Raw genomic sequence first — 14,151 nt, 5'->3', positions numbered from 1 at the left:
ATAGGTAGACCACAACTATGAGAGACAAAATGAGAAAACAAATCCAGAAAATCACCTTGTCTGATTTGGCAAGATTTTGTTTGCAAACTCAGGTGGAAAATAAGTATTTAGTTATCTAAAAACATGCAAGATTTCTGGCTCTCACAGACCTGTAACTTCTTCTTTAAGAGGCTCCTCTGTCCTCCACTAATTACCTGTAGTAAAGGTACTGTCACGCTCCCCGTGTCCCAGCACCACTCCTTACCCACTGATCCACTCCATGTGTCCACCAGTCATGGCTGCCGCTCCCGCTCCTGCTCCCCTGAGTCCTGCTCCTGGTCTCAGGAGTCTGACTCTGAGTATTGGCCTCATGGTTCTGTATAGGACCAGGCCGCGCCCACTATCCTGGTCTTATAGGCCCAGCACACCTGAAGCAGGAAATGACATAGGGCTGTGCTGGGTATATAAGACTTGGCTATCCATGTGGGCGGGGCCTGATCAACGTGTCCTGAAGCTAGTCATTTGAGCTAGGTGCTCAGGTCCCCTTGTGCTGTGCCCTGTTACTGTTTGTCTTTTGCTACCGGGTACCTGTGCCTGTTTCCTGTATTTTCCTAAAGAACTCCGTGACCCTGGTGACCTGGTTATACCCGTCCCGGCCACGCCAGTGCTCCGGCTGCCGTGTACCCTGCCCCCCGGTGGGGTACTCGGTCCAGTGGATCCACCTCCTGGGCTTACCAGTCCTCCCTGCCCTGACAGATTGATCAGGCCATGGATTCCGCCGGAACACAAGCGTCTGAGCTGGCTGAACTACGCCAGGAACTGGTGCAACAGCGTGACACCTTACACCGCATACTGAAGTTCCTGACGTCTGTGGACAGCCGCTTGTATACGTTACAGACCGCCGCTTCAACCTCGTCAACTCAGCGAACAGCGACTACGTCCGAACCCGTTGTCTCTGCGGCCTCGCAACTCCGCCTCGCTGCACCGCCTCGCTATGCTGGGGACCCCAAGAACTGCCGGGGGTTTTTGAACCAGTGCTCGCTGCACTTCAAATTACTCCCGCACCTCTTCGCTTCCGACCAAGCCAAGATAGCCTTTGTGATGTACCACCTGGAAGGCGAGGCGTTGGCCTGGATAAATCCGTTGTGGGAGAACGAGGATCCGGTGACGACCGACATCCGGGAATTCCTTCAGGCTTTTCGAAGTACCTTTGATGAACCGGGACGCAGTACCGCGGTTACCTCCTCGCTCCTCCGGCTACTCCAAGGAACCCTGACGGTGGGCCAGTACGCCATCCAGTTTCGCACGCTTGCCTCCGAGCTAGGCTGGAACAACGAGGCATTGACGGCAGCCTTTTGGGAGGGCCTGTCAGGCCGCATTAAGGACGAATTAGCCGGTCGTGATGTTCCCCGTACTTGGATGCTTTGGTATCCCTAGCCACCCGGATTGACCTCCGTTTCCAAGAGCGAACCAAGGAAGTATCCCGGGAGAAGCGACCAATCCGTCACATCTCCGTTCCGCAGAGGTCTACCGTTCCCCCGCCACTACCGTTCTGCGATTCTACTCCTGAACCAATGCAAATCGACCGACTGAGCCAAGCTGAACAACGCCGAGCAGAGCGACTTGCCCGGGGCCTGTGTTTCTATTGTGGAAGCGGTACACATCTGCTTCGTTCTTGCCCGGAGAGACCAGGTAGACCCCAAGTCCAAGGGATGGTGGGAACCGCCACCCTTGGTACCGGAATCCCTTCAGTCCCGGTTACACAGACTGTCCAGGTCACGACCGAGAAAACCCAGTTCACGGCAGAGGCTCACATTGATTCGGGAGCAGCGGGTAATTTCATCCTACAAGCTACCGTGGACCGTTATCGGATACCGGTCATCCCGCTTGCAAAACCCCTCTGGTTCGCCTCCGTGGACGGAAAACCACTATACGAACCTGTCCGGTACACCACCGAACCCGTGAGACTTTGTATTGGTGCCCTGCACACTGAGACTATTGCGTTATACGTCATCCCGAGAATGACTCCGGCGCTCCTGCTGGGTCTGCCCTGGCTACAACTCCATGACCCTGACATCAGTTGGCGCTCTGGCGCAATCTCTCGCTGGAGTCCCTCGTGCCATGATAACTGTCTACAGTCCGTTCCTCAGCCCCTGGCACCTGACCCTATTATGTCACAAGAAGAGGAGAAAATGACGCAGTCCAGCGTTGTACCACAGATCCTGATACTTGTGCCTGTGGTGCCACCAGAACCGGAAGTGACGACGCTTGAGACTCTGATGCCACCGGCTACCGGGGATGAGTCACTGTCCTGTGCCCGGTCCGAGACGCCCGGGCCGGTCCTCCACGATGCCAGTCCTGTTTCTGTCGGTCCTCCTCTTCCCGTTGCCCCCGTTGCCACTGCTGGTAGATCGGCTAAGCGCCGTGCGGCTAAGAAGGCGGTACGGGGTCAGCGGTCCTTCCCCGCCTTTGCGTTGGGTCCCGGTCCGGTGTCTCGATCCGGGGTGCCCCTGGGGTTCTGTGCTCGGAGGGGGGGCTTAGAGGGGGGGGTACTGTCACGCTCCCCGTGTCCCAGCACCACTCCTTACCCACTGATCCACTCCATGTGTCCACCAGTCATGGCTGCCGCTCCCGCTCCTGCTCCCCTGAGTCCTGCTCCTGGTCTCAGGAGTCTGACTCTGAGTATTGGCCTCATGGTTCTGTATAGGACCAGGCCGCGCCCACTCTCCTGGTCTTATAGGCCCAGCACACCTGAAGCAGGAAATGACATAGGGCTGTGCTGGGTATATAAGACTTGCCTTTCCATGTGGGCGGGGCCTGATCAACGTGTCCTGAAGCTAGTCATTTGAGCTAGGTGCTCAAGTCCCCTTGTGCTGTGCCCTGTTACTGTTTGTCTTTTGCTACCGGGTACCTGTGCCTGTTTCCTGTATTTTCCTAAAGAACTCCGTGACCCTGGTGACCTGGTTATACCCGTCCCGGCCACGCCAGTGCTCCGGCTGCCGTGTACCCTGCCCCCCGGTGGGGTACTCGGTCCAGTGGATCCACCTCCTGGGCTTACCAGTCCTCCCTGCTCTGACAGGTACCTTTTTGAGCTGGTTATCAGTATAAAAGACACCTGTCCACAACGTCAAACAGTCACACTCCAAACTCCACTATGGTGAAGACCAAAGAGCTGTCGCAGGACACCAAAAACAAAATTGTAGCCCTGCACCAGGCTGGGAAGACTGAATCTGTAATAGGCAAGCAGCTTGGTGTGATGAAATCAACTGTGGGAGCAATAATAAGAAAATGGAACACATACAAGACCACTGATAATCTCCCTCGATCTGGGGCTCCACGCAAGATCTCAGCCCGTGGGGTCAAAATAATCACAAGAACGGTGAAATAAAATCCCAGAACCATACGGCGGGACCTAGTGAATGACCTGCATAGAGCTGGCACCACTGTAAGAAAGGCTACCAAAAGTAACGCATTACGCCGCCAGAGACTCAGGTCCTGCAGTGCCAGATGTGTTCCTCTGCTTATCCATGTCTGGGCCCATCTTAAGGTTGCTAGATTATCCAGAAGAGTATTCGGAGAATGTCATATGGTCTAATGAAACCAAAGTAGAATTGTTTGGTAGAAACACAACTCGTCGTGTTTGGAGGAGACAGAATGCTGAGTTGCATCCAAAGAACACCATACCTACTGTGAAGCATGGGGGTGGCATCAGCATGCTTTGGGGCTGTTTCTCTCCAAAGGGACCAGGACAACTGATCCGTGTACATGAAAGAATTAATGGGGCCATGTATCGTGAGATTTTGAGTGCAAACCTCCTTCCATCAGCAAGGACATTGAAGATCAAACGGAATATGTTGGCACTATATAAATAAACTTTATTATTATTATTATTATTATTATGAAACATGACTGGGTCTCTCAGCATGATAATGATCCCAAGCACACAGGGCAATGAAGGAGTGGCTTCGTAAGAAGCATATGAAGGTCTTGGAGAGGCCTAACCAGTCTCCAGATCTCAACCCCATAGAAAACTTTTGGAGGGAGTTGAACGTCCGTATTGCCCAGCGACAGGCCCAAAACATCAGTGCTCTAGAGGTGATCTGCATGGAGGAACGGGCCAACATACCACCAACAGTGTGTGCCAACCTTATGAAAACTAAAGGGCACTTTACACACTGCGACATCGCTAGCTGTCGCTGGTGAAAGCACCCGCCCCCGTCGGTTGTGCGTGACGCACAAATCACTGCCCGTGGCGCACATTGCTAGGAACAGTAACACGGACTTACCTGCCTAGCGACGCCGCTGTGGCCAGCGATCCGCCTCCTAAGGGGGCGGTTCATTCAGCGTCACAGCGACGTCACTAAGCGGCCGCCCCAATAGAAGCGGAGGGGCGGAGATGAGCGGGCCAAACATCCCGCCCACCTCCTTTCTTCATCATTGCCGGCAGCTGCAGGTAAGGTGATGTTGCTCGTTCCTGGGGTGTCACACGCAGCGATGTGTATTGCCGCAGGAACGAGGAACAACCTGCGTCCTGCAACAGCAACGATAATCGGGAATGGAACGACGTGTCAACGATCAATGATAAGGTAAGTAATTTTGATCGTTAACGGTCGTTCCTGCGTTTCACACGCAACGACATCGCTAACGAGGCCGGATGTGCGTCACGAATTCCGTGACCCCAACGACATCTCGTTAGCGATGTCGTTGCGTGTAAAGCGGCCCTAAGGCTATGTGCCCACAGGACTCTGTACCCGCGAATTTTGCTGTGGAAAACCTGCGGATTTATCTGGATTTTCTAGGTAAATCCGCAGGTTTTAGCAAATACAGACACTCCCCATGTTTTCCTATGAGACATGGGGAGTGTCTGTGTCCATGCTGCGGTATGTGCGGGTGTGGAATATGCTGTGGATGTCCCGCAGCCGCACGTAACTGTATGTCAATTATTCCTGCAGAAATACCTGCGGAAATCCCGCCTCTTCACTACGGAGATAGAGGCCAAGACTTCTGCAGGTAAGTCGCATGAATGTCCGCAGGTTTACCGCAGATATTTTGCTAGAATACCGCAGCTATGTATAGCTGCGGATTCCGGGGATCAGCTGCAGGAAACCTGCGGATATATCCACGGGTACATAGTGCTGTGGCCACATAGCCTTACAGAAAACGTTAGACCTCTGTCATTTGTCATTACCAACAAAGGATATGTAACAAAATATTAAGATGAACTTTTGTTATTGACCAAATACTTATTTTCCACCATAATTTGGAAAATAAATCTTGCCAAATCAGACGCGGTGATTTTCTGGATTTGTTTCCTCATTTTGTCTCTCGTAGTTGTCGTCTGCCCATGATGTCAATTACAGGCCGACCCCATCTTTATAAGTGGCAGAACTTGCACAATTGGTGGCCGACTAAAGACTTTTTTCCCCCACTGTATATATATATATATATATATATATATATATATATATATATATGTGGACCGGTTGTCTCCCGAACAAAAAACTCAAGAGTCATGACTTGTAATTACCGGATTAAAATAGCACATTGTGGGTTCAGCAGCATGTAGAATATGTCCACGTGTCATCCAAGCATTGGATGATTTTACTGCTAATTAGAAGCTTGGAATAATTTTGTTATTTTTGCATTGAAGAAAAACAGATGCCGCTGGTGGAAAAAACTGATAATCCTGGACGTAGGCTATGTGCGCATGTGTGCGTATTGCATGCAGTTACGCTGCGATCTGCACCGCAGCGTAAATGCATGCGTCCTGCGTCCCCAGCATAATCTATGAAGATTGTGCATGAGACGTGCGCACGTGACGTATTAGAGCGCAGCGATTCGGCTGCTGCCCGAAGTTTGCGTTCTAAGAAGTGACCTGTCACTTCTTTTGTGCGCTTTGCATGCTGTCTATAGGGAGAGGCATGCAGAGCACATGAATTCTGCAGGCACCAGGCGCTTCAGAATGGAGCTTTTCAGCTGCGCTCTGAAGCAGACCTTTTGTGTGCGGTGCAGAGCGCACACGTGCGCACATAACCTTAGGCCGCATTCACACTGTATGGTTTATCTAATTTTAACAGGATTTTGTAAACATAACAGCAAAGTATAAGGCTATGTGTCCACGGGACAATGTACCCGTGGATATATCCGCAGGTACGGCCGCAGGTTTCCCACAGCTGCTCCCCAGAATCCACAGCTATCCATTTCTGCTGGATTCCAGCGAAATATCTGCGGTAACCTGCAGACATTCATGCGACTTACTGTGGACGTCCCGGCCTCTATCTCCATAGTGGAGGGCCAGGACATCCGCAGATATTTCCACAGGAATAATTGACATGCAGGACATGCACAGCATATTCCACAGCCGCACGTATCCGCAGCATGGACACAAATGCTCCCTATGTCCCATAGGATAACACGGGGAGTGTCTGTACATGCTGAAACCCGCAGATTTATCTAGAAAATCCAGATAAATCTGCGGGTTTTCTGCAGCAAAATCCGCGGGTACATTGTCCCGTGGGCACATAGCCTAAAGCGGGCTTCACACGCTGCGACATCGCTAATGCGGAGTCGTTGGGGTCACAGAATTGGTGACGCACATCCGGCCGCATTAGCGATGCCGTTGCGTGTGACACCGATAAGCGATTTTGCATCGTTGCAAAAACGTGCAAAATCGCTAATCGGCGACATGGGGGTCCATTCTCAAATCTCGTTACTGCAGCAGTAACGAGGTTGTTCCTCGTTCCTGCGGCAGCACACATCGCTGCGTGTGACGCCGCAGGAACGAGGAAGCTCCCCTTACCTGCCTCCCGGCCGCTATGAGGAAGGAAGGAGGTGGGCGGGATGTTACGTCCCGCTCATCTCCGCCCCTCCGCTGCTATTGAGCGGCGGTTCAGTGACGTCGCTGTGACGCCGCACGGACCGCCCCCTTAGAAAGGAGGCGGTTCGCCCGTCACAGCGACGTCGCCGGACAGGTATGTATGTGTGATGGCTGTTGTGCGGCACGGGCAGCGATTTGCCCGTGTCGCGCAACAGATGGGGGCGGGTACCCACACTAGCGATATCGGGACCGATATCGCAGTGTGTAAAGTAGCCTTAAGGCTGGTTTCACACCTCCGGTTTCTGCAATGCGGCACAATACGGCACTTTGCAGGAAAATCGCAACCGTTTTTTTTTGCTGGCGGTTGCGTTTTTCTGCATAGACTTTAATTAGTGCCGCATTGTGCCGCATGGGCTCGCGTTCGGTCCGGTTTTTGCCGCATGCGGCAGATTTAGCCGATGCGGCGGCCGGATGGAACGTTGCCTGGCACGTTTTTTCTTGCGGCAAAAAAAACCCCATCGCGCCGCATTCGGCCGCTGCGGCGCATTTTTCAATGCATGCCTATGGCGGCCGGATGCGGCGCGATGCGGCAAAAACCGCATCCGGCCGCTGCATGCGGTTTTTGCCACTGCGCATGCTTAGTAGCATGCCGCAAGTGGCAAAAACCGGACGGGCCGCATGGGAAAAACTTATGCAAAGGATGCGGTGTTTTCACCGCATCCGTTGCATAGCTTGCACAGCCGGATTGTGCCGCAGAGCAAAAACCGGAGGTGTGAAAGCAGCCTTACACTGCAGCCGAATCCTGCATGAGAACATGGACAGACTTTATTTGAAAAATTGTCTAAATAAAACGTTGTCTGTGACGACCAATCACAGACCAGGAAAATGAAACTTAAAGGGGGTGTCCAGTGAAAACAAGTTATCAGCCCATCTACAGGATAGGGGATAGGTGACCGATCGGTGGGGGTCCAACTGCTGGAGCTGCAGATTGGGGGAGCACACGCTCCACTATTATCTATGGGGATGTCGGAGAAAGTCAAGCGCAGCCCCCAACAGGAGGCATGCATCATGGGGTAACCTGCCCATCCCTGGGGTCGCCCCCACCATCAGTTATAAGGGAGTCAGTGGACAGCCCCTTTAAGGGGAAGCCGAGCTGTGCACAGCCCATAGCTATACACGGCATATGAGGCCATTCCCCCCCTCTGAGGAGCCCGGGCCGCAGTGTGCCCTCATGGACCCCGCAGAGCAGGGCTGCCCCCGCCCGCGCCGCTGGTGTAGTGGTATCATGCAAGATTCCCATTCTTGCGACCCGGGTTCGATTCCCGGGCGGCGCACTTCTTTTTTTTGCCCGGTATTTTTGCTCGCACATTACACGGCAGCTCCGGCGGTCACTCATGCAGCTCCACACGGTGACGGCCGGGGTCTAGTGTCGCCCGTAATTTATATCTGATTTGTAGGCGTTATGAAAAAAAACACGTAGGCGTTCACAGAGACAGCCTTTTCCGGGGTCCTTGCACCGCGCATGCGCCGCTCTGCTCCGCCGCCATCTTGTGGTGACGGTTTCTCTTGCATTGTTTCAGGCCGGGACGGTTAGAGGCAGAGGTTTGCGGCTCGAAGCGATTACACAAAGCGGCAGACAGCGGCGTCCGGTGTCCTTTACTGCCGCCGATATTTACCGGTCCAGCTCGGACTTAACCGACAAGGTTTGCTTTCCCGCCGGGTCCCTTAGAACAGAGGGGGACCCGGAGCCTGGAGCCATGGAGGACGAGATGCCCAGGACCCTGTGAGTAGCTCAGGCCTCAGCGCCACTTTCCCCCGATGTGACCGTTGGCAGGGTGCGGCGGCCTGGTCACTGCTATGGAGGACTTGTAGGTAGAACATATGTGATAGAGAGCGACCAATAGGATCGCTGCTTTCATTGTGTGTCGTGCGTGTGCAGGATGTAAGCTGGAGTGTGATTGGCTGTTGTGGTTGATCCCTCTCCCCCCAGTCCTTGTCCATTAGATACACTGTAGCTGCCCCCAGGGGGATATAGTAAGGACCCCCATCCTGGCCAATCACCGGCATCTATCACACCTTACCCATTAATGGGAACCAAACATCAGGATTTTGGTATATAAGGTGCAGCCAGTGCAGTGCTGCAGTATCAGGCACAGGCTGTACATTCCATTAGGGGGCAGCTCGGAGGTTTAGGCTGTGAAATCCAAGTTCATGAAGTTTGAAAATTAATCCACTTTTTGATTGATGTGTGCACCTCTGCTTATAATGTCCGGGTGGGTTATGCACATGATTCCTGTCCCCCATCCCCCCCCCCCGTCGCCTGTTTCTCCCTCGTTCTCTGGCTGTATGCAAATTTCTCTCTTCAGTTACACGGCGCCTGCGCATAGCGCTTATCTCTGGCGCCATGTTTTTGAATCCCGCATTACCCACTTTTGTGTCTGAGAGGGCGGCGCATGCGCCCTCGCTTCTTCAGATTTCATTTTGACCGCAGGAGCGTGCGCAGTCACAACAGGACTGGAGAACAGCTGATCTTACCCCGATTAGCTGCAGCAGACGTCTGCTACTCTATTGTCTGCTGCAGCTAATCGGGGTAAGATCAGCTGTTCTCCAGTCCTGTTGTGACTGCCGCGCTCCCGAGGTCACAACGAGATCTGAAGAAGCGAGGGCGCATGCGCCGCCCTCTGACACAAAAGTAGGTAATGCGGGATTCAAAAACATGGCGCTGGAAATAAGTGCTATGCGCAGGCGCTAACTCCGACGCCGTGTAACTGAAGAGAGAAATTTGCATACAGCCAGAGAGCGAGGGAGAAACAGGCGGCAGGGGAAAGGGGGGGGAATCATGTGCATAACCCGCCCGGATATTATCAGCAGAGGTGCACACGTCAATCAAAAAGTCGATGAATTTTCAAACTTCATAAACTTGGATTTCACAGCCTAAACCTCCGAGCTGCCCACTAATGGTATGTACAGCCTGTGTCTGATACTGCAGCACTGCACTGGCTGCACCTTATATACCAATATCCTGATGTTTGGTTCCCTTTAAGAAGGAGCAGCCCTCTTGTGTGTCACTTTTTTCCCCATTTAATCACATTTTTGAAGTAGTGCGGTTCTGGTAAAAACATGAAGGGGGCGCCACACTTGGCCGATGGTGTGTATCCCTACTGATCACACGTTTACGATGGAGAGGATGGAAATCCCCTACTCTAAGGCTACTGTCACACGTCCGGTTTTTGCTCTGCTGCACAATACGGCGCTCTGCAGAAAAAACACAACAGTTTTTTTTGCATAGACTTACATTAGTGCCGTATTGTGCCGCATGGGCTTGCGTTCGGTCCGGTTTTTGCCGCATGCGGCAGATTTAGCCGATGCCGTGGCCGGATGGAACGTTGCCTGCAACGTTTTTTGCTCCGGCAAAAAAAACCGCATCGCGCCGGATCCGGCCGCTGCGGCGCATTTTTCAATGCATGCCTATGGACGCCGGATGCGGAAAAAAACGCATCCGGCCGCCGCATGCGGTTTCTTCCACTGCGCATGCTCAGTAGCATGCCGCAACCGGAAAAACCGGACGGGCCGCATGTAAAAACTTATGCAAAGGATGCTGTGTTTTCGCCGCATCCGTTGCATAGGTTTCACAGCCGGATTGAGCCGCACTGCAAAAACCGGATGTGTGAAAGTAGCCTTAGTGTAGCATCCTCTGTTCTGTCTGTGATTCCCCTTTGTAATCCTACCTGTGGCGTCCCTCTTGTCCTGTTACTCCTCCTGTTCGCACATTCCATCTTACTAAACCTCCCACGCCATGACGGCATGCTGCACCTTTGTCTGGTTATATGAAAAAGAGTCACTAGGTGTACCAATCTGCGTCGGGTGGTATTGACCCCATAGTACCAGACAAGGGTTAAAGGGTAACTCCACGTCTTAATTTTTTTTTGAGGGCTGTGTTGATTGGTCCAGAATCTGAATCCACACTGTGATCCATCCAGACCAGAGGGGAAGGGTTTAATGGGGGGGAAGATCAGGACACATCTCGGCCTAAGCTCCGCCCAGTGGACACTTGCCAAAATTGAATGAAGCCTAAGGCTATGTGCCCACGGGGACAGTGTCCTGCAGTTATATCCGCAGGGGCTCCCAGGAAACCGCACCACAAGTTCTGTCTGTTTCCATGCTGTGGAATGCCCCGCGGATATGGTGCGGACATTCTGCATTGAGGATACAGTACCATGGCTTCAGCACTGCATCCTCATTGCAGAACAAGTGCTGCAGTGATCGGGAGTTCATCCTCCCCTCAATCACGCAGCACCTCGGTTTCTGGTGGCCGGGTCACTCTGTCAGCGTCTGCAGGAGAAGGTGGGCGGGCCTGAACTAGCTCTGGCTGTCACATGACCGGAGCTCGTTCAGGCCCCGCCCACCTCTTCCTTCCTGTACCTGGATCCACCGCGCTCCTGTACATCGGACGGAGAAAGTGACTCCGGTGAGGCAGGTAAGTATATGGGACCCTGCGGAGAAATCCGCAGGAATAATTGACATGCTGCTGATTTCTTCGGCGCTCCATTGGGAGACCCAGACGATTGGGTGTATAGCACTGCCTCCGGAGGCCACACAAAGCATTACACTAAAAAGTGTAAGGCCCCTCCCCTTCTGGCTATACACCCCCCGTGGGATCACGGGCTGCTCAGTTTTCAAGCTTTGTGCGAAGGAGGTCAGACATGCACGCATAGCTCCACTGTTTAGTCAGCAGTAGCTGCTGACTATATCGGATGGAAGAAAAGAGGGCCCATACTAGGGCCCCCAGCATGCTCCCTTCTCACCCCATTCCTATTGGCGGTGTTTAAGGTTGAGGTACCCATTGTGGGTACGGAGGCTGGAGCCCACATGCTGCTTTCCTTCCCCATCCCCCTGAGGGCTCTGAGGAAGTGGGATCTTACCGGCCCCCAAGCCCTGAGGCCGGGCTCCATCCACAGACCCGTTGAACCTGCTGGATACGGAGCTGGGTACCGTTCAGGGACAAGGCCCTGCAACATTCAGGTACTCTGTGTCCCCGTATGGACAGGCCGCGCACACTCCAGACTTGCTGGGTGTGCTAGTGCGCCGGGGACAGTAGCGCTGCGCGCTGGGGTTACAGTCACTGCAGTTTATCTGAGGGACTTTATGTGTTGGGGACTGCTGCGCCGGCCGCCCCTGGAGCGGCGGCGCGGCTGAGACTTGTGGTGCGCCAGGGACTTAGCGCCGACCGTGCTTTTACGACGGCGGCGCTTATAAATCTAGTCCCCGGCTTTTGCGGCCTAGCTCCGCTTCGTTCCCGCCCCCACCCTGTCAATCAGGGCAAGGGAGAGACGCTGTACGATAGTCAGCGCAGAGGGCTGGAGTCTTTTTTACATACTCCAGCCCCCTCACTGAGCACAGTGGGACGCCAGTTCCCGCTCTTTGTCTGCAGCACGCCCAGGGCCCGCCCCTCTCCACAGGACGCCGGCAGCCATTCCTACATGCAGTCTGGCTGGAGAACGGACACAGGCTCTGGGAGACCCAGACAAGGGATTTCTGGCGACCACACACCCGCGTTAAGCGGGCGGTAAGCAGCACATTAGTGCTGGCCCCACTAGTGCCACAGTGTTATATTGGTGTATCTTTTTCTCTAGACCATATATATTTATATATTGCACTGTAAGGTCGCTTCTTGGCTGTATACCCTAATTGCTCTGAGGAGACGACAACATGTCAACCGCAAAACGCAAGGGTGCCAAGACACAGGCTGTATACGCTACTTGTGCCGCTTGTGGGGCTGATCTACCGGCAGGTTCCAAAGACCCCCATTGTGTGCAATGTTCGGTCCCTGTGCCACTTCGTCAGCCGGAGTCTATGGTGGTAGTGGCCAAGGCAGAGTCACCGGTGAACCCTGTCCCGGTGACGGGGACAGAGTTTGCAGTTTTTGCTGACAAGATGTCTGTCACTATGACAAAAATCCTAGAGACCCTGCAGGCCAGGCCGGTCACTCAGACCATGGACACTGCTGCGTCAATGTTCCCCGGTCCCCCTCAGTTGGAGTTAATCCGTGCTTCAAGGGGGTCCCAGGCATCTCAGGCTGAAGGCTCTGACTCAGATGACAGTCCCAGGCAGCTTAAGTGAGCTCGCTGGGAGAGACCCTCCACGTCATCACGCGGATCAGGGTCTCAGCGAGAAGAGTCTCTGCGTGATGAGACAGAGGAGGGTGATCAGGAGTCTAATCCTGAGACCGCTCTCAATCTGGATACTCCTGATGGTGACGCCATGGTAAATGACCTTATAGCGGCCATCAATAGACTGTTGGATATTTCTCCCCCAGCCCCTTCAGCAGAAGAGGCAGCTGCACAGCAGGAGAAGTTCCATTTCAGGTATCCCAAGCGTAAACTGAGTACTTTTCTGGACCACGCTGACTTCAGAGAATCAGTCCAGAAACACCATGCTTATCCAGACAAGCGTTTCTCCAAACGTCTTAAGGATACACGTTATCCCTTTCCCCCTGACGTGGTCAAACGCTGGACCCAGTGTCCAAAGGTGGATCCCCCAATCTCCAGGCTTGCGGCTAGATCCATAGTTGCAGTGGAGGATGGGGCTGCACTTAAAGATGCCAATGACAGACAGATGGACCTATGGTTGAAATCTATCTATGAAGCTATCGGCGCGTCCTTTGCTCCAGCATTCGCGGCCGTGTGGGCACTCCAAGCTATTTCAGCTGGTCTGGCACAGGTGGACTCTATCATACCTCCAGCAGTGCCGCAAGTGAAGTCCTTAACTTCGCAAATGTCTGCGTTTGCGACCTATGCTATCAACGCTGTCCTGGACTCTACGAGCCGTACCTCAATGGCGTCTGCCAACTCGGTGGTTTTGCGCAGAGCCTTGTGGTTAAAAGAATGGAAAGCGGATTCTGCTTCCAAAAAATGTTTAACCAGCTTACCACTATCTGTAGACAGACTGTTTGGTGAGCAATTGGCTGAAATCATTAAACAGTCCAAGGGTAAAGACTCCTCCTTACCCCAGCCCAGATCAAGCAAACCTCAACAAAGGAGGTGGCAGTCGAGGTTTCGGTCCTTTCGAGGCTCCGGCAAGGCCCAATTCTCCTCGTCCAAAGGGACTCAGAAAGAGCAAAAGGGCTCAGATTCCTGGCGGGCTCACTCACGCCCCAAGAAAGCAACCGGAGGAACCGCTTCCAAGGCGGCTGCCTCATGACTTTCGGCCTCCTCCCTCCGCATCCTCGGTCGGTGGCAGGCTCTCCCGCTTTTGCGACATTTGGCTGCCACAGGTCAAGGACCGGTGGGTAACAGACATTTTGTCTCACGGGTACAGGATAGAGTTCAGTTCTCGTCCTCCGCCTCGGTTCTTCA

General features: G+C 53.5%; 1 protein-coding gene and 1 non-coding gene across 2 annotated transcripts in view; both read left to right on the top strand.

Annotated features, from left to right (window-relative positions):
• Window positions 1-8,059: 8,059 nt before the first annotated feature.
• TRNAG-CCC (transfer RNA glycine (anticodon CCC)) lies at window positions 8,060-8,130 on the top strand. The gene has a single exon. It is a non-coding gene; the product is annotated as a tRNA-Gly (tRNA).
• A 203-nt stretch (window positions 8,131-8,333) lies between these two features.
• The window catches only part of TIA1 (TIA1 cytotoxic granule associated RNA binding protein), a 77,939-nt gene continuing 72,121 nt past the window's right edge, over window positions 8,334-14,151 (top strand). Inside the window, exon 1 of the mRNA XM_075346152.1 lies at window positions 8,334-8,579. Within this exon, the coding sequence (XP_075202267.1) occupies window positions 8,554-8,579 (26 nt within the window). The 5' untranslated portion in view covers window positions 8,334-8,553. The remainder of the gene's footprint in view (window positions 8,580-14,151) is intronic.

The sequence above is a fragment of the Anomaloglossus baeobatrachus genome, chromosome 4 (genome assembly GCF_048569485.1).
Source record: "Anomaloglossus baeobatrachus isolate aAnoBae1 chromosome 4, aAnoBae1.hap1, whole genome shotgun sequence".
Classification (NCBI taxonomy): domain Eukaryota; kingdom Metazoa; phylum Chordata; class Amphibia; order Anura; family Aromobatidae; genus Anomaloglossus; species Anomaloglossus baeobatrachus.
The sequence above is the reverse complement of the archived record's forward strand: the minus strand, read 5'-3'. Positions and strand labels throughout refer to the sequence as shown.